General features: G+C 45.3%; 1 protein-coding gene across 1 annotated transcript; it reads right to left on the reverse strand.

Annotated features, from left to right (window-relative positions):
• Positions 1–4,249: 4,249 nt before the first annotated feature.
• LOC125482091 (DENN domain-containing protein 3-like) lies at positions 4,250–8,488 on the reverse strand (the record flags this gene model as incomplete). Its single annotated transcript, XM_048594077.1, has 3 exons — positions 4,250–4,346; positions 6,094–6,249; positions 8,376–8,488. Coding segments are annotated over 3 exons (366 nt in total), but the record flags the coding sequence as incomplete, so codon positions are not given.
• Between the last annotated feature and the right edge of the window lie 249 nt (positions 8,489–8,737).

Genomic DNA, 8,737 nt, shown 5'->3' on the forward strand with positions numbered 1-8,737 from the left:
GAGCTGGATGAACACAGCAGGCCAAGCAGCATCAGAGGAGCAGGAAGCTGACATTTTGGGCCTAGCCCCTTCTTCAGAAATGAAGACCCTTCTGAAGAAGGGTCCAGGCCCGAAACGTCAGCCTTCCTGCTCCTCTGATGCTGCTTGGCCTGCTGTGTTCATCCAGCTCTACACCTTGTCATCTAAGATAGTAGGGATCAGTGAATCTCTCTGCCCAGGCCAGCAGTTAGGAGGTGTTTCACAGTCAGCCACAAGGCCGTCAGTCTGCTTTCCAATTCACAGGCTCCCACGTGTCAATCCTCTGGTGTCCCTGGTGCATCAACGGTGAGATCACTTACTGCAGCATGACCAGCCTTTCAGCGAACAGCAGTGAAGCAGCTACAATTGGGAGATCCTGTTGATGCTTGAAATAGATCCTTATGGCCTACCATTGACTCAACACCCATAAATATTCTCAGTCCACTCTTCCTCTTCCTGCTGTGTTTGATCGAGTCTGATTTGGGTCACTGGCCACTGTAACCCAATAGCCTGAGTTTACAATCCAATCTCACCAGCAAGTTCATCGGTATTTATTATAAGCTGGAGGCCATTATACTAAACAGCACACTTACTGTCATCTGTAGCTTTCCCTCCACACGTTCTGTCTCACATGCAAACCACATTTGGCAGAGTCAGAATCTCTGGAGAGGTCCTTGTACATGGTTTCTCACCCAATAGGGACACCAATGGTTTATGGCCCATCTCTGTAGCACGTTTATCTGAAAATCTCTTGTACAGCATGTGACCAAGACAGCGTTTTTCTCTCTAACTGAGTGACATGTCTCTGTACCTGATTGTGCTCTTGAGGCAGAGTGCCCAGGATTCTGACACTCACCTGACTGCCTCTAAACTAACCCTGTTCCTAAGGCTGCAGCTGTGGAAGTTGGAAAGGACAGATTGTAGCAACAGGAATATCTGTAGACTTTGGCAAGTCCTTGATATTTTGAAAAGTATCTTTGTGATGTGATTAGTGATTCCATTTCTGCGTTTCCTTGAGGACATGACTCAAGAGTTCAGTTGTTGTTGTCAACTGAGGCAAAAGTACCTTAATGGCCCTTGTTGACTGTGGGCCTGCCATTATTCCATCATTGCTAACACTGTGTCCGTGAAGAAGTCTTGAGCCATTTTAAAATGATCCTGATTACTGTTATGTTCCTTGACCATCTCCCCAGCTATCGATATGTCATTCTTATGTCCTTCTAAATCTTGGAGATAGTCTGTTGAAAAATTCCTAGACTTGAGACGATCCAAATGGCAGTCTGTTCAAGTAAAACCTCCCGAGTGGGGTGATCAATTGGCCAATGGGACTTGCTAGAATCTAAGCTTGGCATTGAGTTTCCTTGTCTTAAAGCTTTTAACCTGTTCATTTGGCTATGCTGACATAATTTCCTTCTTTCAAAACTTTTAGTTCTGTTTAATAATGTGGGCATCACTGGCTGGGTTTGTATTTATTGCCCATTCCCTGGTTGCCCCTTGAGAAGGTGGGGGTGAGCTGTCTTCTTAAACCGCTGCAGTCCTCCTGTTGTAGGTTGACCCACAATGCCCTTAGGGTGGGAATTCCAGGAGCGACACTGAAGGAACGGCGATATATTTCCAAGTCAGGATGGTGGGTGGCTTGGAGGGGAACTTATAGGTTTGGAAGGTGCTGCCTAAGGATCCGTCCTACTTACTGAGGGTCTTACAGCCAATATCGGGATTTCCTGCTTTTCACGCCCTCGTGACCGATGTAAATTATTTGGGAAAATCAAAGAAAATAAAGTCTTATACCTACAACTTCAATAAAGTCTTCTTGTTAGAACCACATTTTAAATTAAAGATCACAAGCTGCTATTATGGTCTCAGAAATCCTTTAACTATCTTCTTGTGTTATCTAAATAAAAACCGAAAGAACTGCGGATGCTGTAAATCAGGAACAAAAACAAAGTTGCTGGAAAAGCTCAGCAGTTCTGGCAGCATCTGTGAAGGCAAAAACAGAGTTAATGTTTCGGGTCTGGTGACCCTTCCTCAGAACTGGAAGGGAGTTCTGAGAAACGGTGACCGGATTCGAAACGTTAACTCTGTTTTTTCCTTCACAGATGCTGCCAGACCTGCTGAGCTTTTCCAGCAACTTCTGTTTTTGTTCTTGTGTTATCTACCTGCTTTAACTTATAAATTGTCCTTTATGTCACCCTAATTTTGCTTTGTAATGCTCCTGATGCTATGACTTTGAGAGAAAGCACTTCTAACGTCCCTTTATTTTTGTACAGTAGCCATATCTCATGGTGACAACCTGTTCTGGTGGCAATGTTCATTGTGAACAGTAAATCCATTTTTCTTACTTCTCTCCTTCCCAGGCTGTTTTCTTGTTCCATTAAATTAAAACTGGCCCCCCTTGCTTGAAAGGGACTTTTAAATTTATTCAGAGCTCTGATATATTGACTTCCTGGTTGAATTTCCCACCGAGAAAGTTCCTACCGTGCCCCGTTTCCCCAATGGACTGTCTGAGTGCTAGGGTGTAGTAGCCTTTCAGCTCTTTCTGGTCCACTCTGCTTGTTCTGTGCTTCCTGACCAGGCTTGGAGTGCTTGTTCTCAAATGGGACCTTTCACAAGCCCTTACTGACTGTGTTTGTTCAAGCACCTCTCAACTTCTGACTGTCTGAGTGAGCAGTTTTTAAAGTGACAGTGCTTTTAAGATTATAAAATCTCTTGGTCTTCTGGAAGCTTCTTCTCCTTGCTCCAAGAGACTGCTTTACTTCTGTAAGTTGTTGTATTAAACAATGATGCCCACCAGTGATCACCATGTGGCATTTGTGGATGGAAGGATGCCACCAATCATCTTTCCCTTGACTGGGTCTAAGGCCTGATTGGCCCACAGTGAGAAAAGATCAGCCACTGTTGAATGTAAACAAGAAGAGACTCTTGTCTTTACAAGATGTAGTTTTTACACCATCGTCATTACATAGAAGCTGCATTAGATCAGTAGGCATCATTACAAAGACTATGAGGAGACTGGAAACTACAGGTCAGCAGCCCACAGACCCCGAGTTGCTGTGCCTTACTCCCAGCCCCAGCCCCACACAAACCTGGGCTGAGCTTAATGCAGTGGCCAACAGAAACCTTTTCGGAATGGTTACTTGCACAGCAAACCACACTCAATGAAACACTTATTGACACACTCACTGATACTCATACTGGCACACTCTGACACACACACACTGAACCACCCAGTGAACACACTTACGGACTCACACTGAAACACCCTGACACATACATATACTGAATTCACCTACTGACACAAACACACTCACAAAATTACTGACACTCACACATGAGAGGGGAGACAATGACCTATTGGCATTATCACTGGACTGTTCATCCAGACACCCAGATAACGTTCTGGAGACCCGGGTTTGAATCCCACCACGGCAGATGGTGGAATTTGAATTCAATAAATATCTGGAGTTAAGAGTCTAATAATGACCATGAATCCATTGCCAATTGTTGGAAAAACCCACCTGGTTCACTAATGTCCTTTAGGGAAGGAAACTGCCATCCTTACCTGGTCTGGCCTACATGTGACTCCAAACCCATAGCAATGTGATTGACTTTGGGCAATTAGGGATGGGCAATAAATACTGCCTGACCAGCAACACCCTCATCCCATGAATGAATAAGAAAAAACATACTGACACACTTCCTGATACAGACATAGGCACATTCCCTGATACAGACACAGATACTGACACACACACATACTTACATAAAGGATGACAGTCACCATTACAATTATTTTTGAAAGTTTAAAAGTAAATTGAAAAATGCATTAAGCTTTTAAAATATATTTTACAATGGCTCTAGCCCATAACATGTGACTTTGAGATAAAGCACTTCTTACGGCTCCTAATTCTCCTACTGTACAAACACCTCTTGTGGTGACTTGTTCTGGGGGCAATGTTCAATGTGAAAAGTGAGAGGTAGAGAACGTCCAAAGTGCTCAGTGAAACAGATAAAGGACAGGATCAGTTTATACAGCTGTCAGACACATTATGCTGCTGTTAGTCTCTGCAGCACTCTGTAACTAGGGGATATAAACTGTAGTCTCAGTACATCCACTGAGAAGTCTGATACTAAGACTTTATGCTCAGGCTTGTTTTCTTTGGGAAGTAGCGGCAACAGCACCGCTGAGCTGATGAACAGTCACAGAGTCCAATGCTGATAGACTGATACTTACACTGTTGTAGAAAGGCTGCGAAGCCGGCTGTCGCGAGTCTAAAAATTCCTTCTTGTTGAACACACGGTGCTTAAGACTTAAATGTTTGGAGACGTCCCTGGGCAGAGAAAGAGCATGCATCAGGAAAGTGACCCCATGATTTAACAGATGCTGTTGAAGCACAGTCAGTTTCAGCGCCTTGGGGAGTCTTGATGAGTGAACAAGAGCAAAAGGTGCATTTATATAGTGCCTTTCAGAACCAGGACAGGACTCAAAGCGCTTCACAGCCAAGGAAGTACTTTTTAAGTGCAATCCTTCATGCAAGGCAGGAAATTTGATAATCAATCCTTGCACAGCAAGCTCCCACAAATAATAATGAGATAATGACCAGAGAATTTGTCTTTTCTGGTCATTGGTTGATTCTCTGCTATTGATTGAGGTATATATATCGGACAAGATGTTGAAGAGAACTCCCCCACCCTTTCTAAAGAGAGAAACAAGGCCTGTCCTTAGTCTCTCTCCCAAACAACAGCAGCCTCCCATGCTGTAGCACTTGGTCAGTACTGACTTTCGAGGACCCGATGACAGGCTTGTCTTTGGGTCTCCAGAACAGGACTTGGATCCATAGCTTCCCCTTTCGGAGGCAGGATCAGAACTCAGCAATTGAGGTGGCACTGTGGCTCAGTGGTTAGCACTGCTGCCTCACAGCACCAGGGACCTGGGTTCAATTCCAGCCTTGGGTGACTATCTGTGTGGAGTTTGCACATTCTCCCCGTGTCTGCGTGGGTTTCCTCCAGGTGCTCTGGTTTCCTCCCACAGTCCAAAGATGTGCAGGTTAGGTGGATTGGCCATGCTAAATTGCCCGTAGTGTTCAGAGATGTGTAGATTAGGTGGGTTTATAGGGGAATGGGTCTGGGTGGGATGCTCTGTGGGTCGGTGTGGACTTGTTGGGCCGAAGGGCCTGTTTCCACACTGTAGGGGTTCTATGATAACACTAAACCAGTATGAATTCCGAGTGCCCAACTGTCCCACACTCTCAGGGAAAGGAGAATGGCATTATCCTTATAGCAATGGAAATGATTCGTTAAACAGTCTGAACAATTTCCCATTAATTGAATACAGTGACTCTTCCTCCAAGATCTGGAAAATTTAGAGATCATGTTTATTTTGCAGTATTGGAGGGCTCACGGAGTGAAATGCTGCCAACTCTAACTGACTGGATACATAATTCCAGCAATTACAGATTGTTTTAGAATTGTAGAATCCCTACAGTGTGGAAGCAGGCTATTTGGCCCATCGAGTCCACACTGACCCACTGCTCTATCCTATAACACTGCATTTCCCACGGCCAATCCACCTAAATTGCACATCTTTGGACCATTGGAGGAATCCAGAGCACCCATAGGAAACCCAAGCAGAACACAGGGAGAATATGCAGATGCTACACAGATAGTTGTGTGAGGCTGGAATTGAGCCCAGGTCCTTGGTGCTGTGCCACCATGCCGCCCTAATAGGGATAGTGAGGTTGGTGTACAGGGGAGATACTGAGTTCAAAATAACATTGGGACAGTGAAGGCACTTGTTGGTGAGTTTGAGAGATAAGAATATATTACATTGTCATTGCTCACAAAGCATTGATGTTCCAGGTGGCTCACTGATGCTGTTTGCTGCTTTCTCACTGAGACTGTGGCAAGCTCGGAAATTGGTGAAGACCATTAATGAGAGGAAAGATCACTCCTCTCTCCCACCAGCCCACCTCCTGTCAGACCACAACCACCCTCCCTCTCCCACCACCCCATGTATCCACCTGTCCCACCTCCCAGTGAACAGTCCCTGGGACAGGTCCTTCGGTGTTTGGTGCTGACCTGAGGAGGTTCCCGATGAGCTGCAGGAAGATCTGTCGAAGCTGTCGGTTCATTTGTTGCCTCTGACTGCGCTTCTTCTCTCGAGCTGTTGCCAGGTTAGTGTGGGAAGCCAGATGGGCTGAAGACAGCTCAGTATTTGCTTGAAGCTGCTGGGTGCTGGAACACAAGAGAGACCAGGAGTGAGGTCAAACACTAACTGGCATCACACTTGCAAAAGTCAGGGTGCAGAGGTTAAAGAGACAACCAGTGGATAATTATACATTATATTCATGACCTGGTTGAAGAAGCAACATCTTCATGTATTGATTTCAAGACAATGGCAGATCACAACTAGGTATAGAAGGAGGCCATTCAGCCCCTCGCCTGCACATTGTGCCTTTGGATCATGGCTGATCTCAAATGGTTTAACTCCATTTCAATAATCCTAAGCCTAACCAGAGAAATATTGACCATTGTGTGCATGTGACCTCGTTACAATGCAAACTATCTGGGTCTTCCCTTGAAACCAAAAGTCTGTAAACCTCTTTTTCTTTGATGCTGGTGAACCTTAATGCACCTCTCAGTAATCCAACAGCTCGAAATTACATAAAGTGATCCAGAATGTACAGGAGGAAATGGGAACGTTCCGCCCTCGGTAATGTTTCTGTCTATGCACCAACTTCCAGCCACTCAATTCCAGCTCATCCTATCAACAGCCTCTGCTCTCCTGTCTATCTAACTTCCTGTTAAGTATATCTGTGCTCTTCACTTCCAGAACTCCCTATGCCGGTGAATTGCTTCATCCGGCAACAGAATTTGGTGTTTACCCTCTATCATCACTCTGGCATGTGGTATGATCTGTCACTACTGCCAATGTGTGGCACAGGGTATGGGTTGTTTGATATAGCCCATTGCCCGCAATGCTCCTGGATTCTATTCTGTGTGTCGGGTCTGTCTAATTTTCACTGGTGGAGAATAGAGTACTGTGAGTCTAAACAGACGAGACCCTTGACTTAGTCAACAACATTGTTTATTGCATGATAGGCAGAATTGTTCATCATGTGCAGTTTTTCATGATTCTCTGGAGCTGTCTAGAATAGATCTGCTCCCTTCAAATGCTGGTGTTGAGCTGAACAGCCTCCAACCAAAGGTGTTGTAATTGGATGGAGCTAATGAAACTTCATTATTAGCCCTTCAGAGCCACACACAACACAGTGGTAAGCCATTCAGCCCTTTGGCCCTGCTAGATCATGGCTGATTATTGACCTCTCCCCCATTTTCCTGCACTATCCCCATATCTCTCTGGGACTGAGATTTCCAAAGATTCACCCTTCCCTGAGTGAAGGAATTTCTCCTTATCTCACTCTTCAGTGGCTTACCTCTTATCCTGAGATTAAACACCTCCCACCAGCTCTCGATGCACCAGGACTCCCCCAGTTTGTGGGAACATTCCTTCCTGAATCTACCCTGGATCAGGTCAGACTAACGGAAGGAATATCCCCAGAGTAGGCTACTCAGCCCCTTGAGCTTGTCCCACCCTTCACTAAGATGATGAATGATCTGATTGTGGTGTTAACCCCACTCTCCTGACTGCCCTCCATGACCTTCAAATCCCCTACAGATAAAAATCATTGAACTCAACTGCCGAATAAAATCAAAAGCCCACCCTGCACTGCTCTCTGGCGAACAAGGTTCTAGATACTAAAGGGATGAAATTCTTCCTCATCTCTGACTTAAGTGGGAAGCCCCTTATTTTAAATAGTACTCCTAGTCCTGAGGATTCAGAGCCAACATCCTCTCTTTATCCATCTTGTCAAGTTCCCTCAAAATCTTACTTGGTTCAATAAGGTCACCTCTCATTTTTCTAGACTCCAATGAGATTTCCATTCTCTGGGTAAAGGTGTTTCTCCTGAATTCCTGATTGGATTCATTAACCCCTGGGAGTTCTGCAGATCTAAATGCATCCCTTTATGTCATCTCTGGTGATTGAGGAGATTCTGTTTTATTAATGACACCTGGGATATTGACCCGAGACCATTGTGTAAGCAGATTAAACAGCACACTGATGTAGTCCCGCCTAAAGGATATTAACCATCTTTCATTACAATCTGAGCTCATTGCTGGTCCAAAACAATCTTATTCCTCATCCGCACCTCGTCTCACCCACCCCATTTAACAAAGACCCTCTCTGGGGGTAATCAATACCAACCCCTTCGGAAAAAACAAGCCCAACACATTTCCAGACAGTCAATAGCCAGACGCCTCAAGGTGCCACTTCCTTGTTGCTCAGGTGAGCCCCTTACCTGGTCAAAAATTCTTCGACGGCGGCCGTGGGCAGGTGTGGGGTCTCGAGGCCCTTGTGTTGTGTGGTCAGGACCGTGCCGTTATCAACATCCACCAGAACTAACTCTTCCACCTGTGAGGGTGAACACTTAGAGTGACTGGGGCTGCAGTAACATGGCAGTGAAGTACATTGCACACATTCTCCTATCGAGGGGTCAGGCCCAGCGGTCAGGAATCCCTACCTCATAAAACTTAAAGACCAGGAGAGGAGGGTGGCAGGGAAACGATGGTGTGGAGTTCTTGAGCTCAGATTTTGAACAGTTCAATTGTCAGAGAAACAGAAGCTAAAAGGGAGACATCAGCTCTGAGGCCATGGAAAAGT

Source organism: Rhincodon typus, unplaced genomic scaffold (genome assembly GCF_021869965.1).
Source record: "Rhincodon typus isolate 14 unplaced genomic scaffold, sRhiTyp1.1 hic_rhity00005746, whole genome shotgun sequence".
NCBI classification, from domain to species: Eukaryota; Metazoa; Chordata; class Chondrichthyes; order Orectolobiformes; family Rhincodontidae; genus Rhincodon; species Rhincodon typus.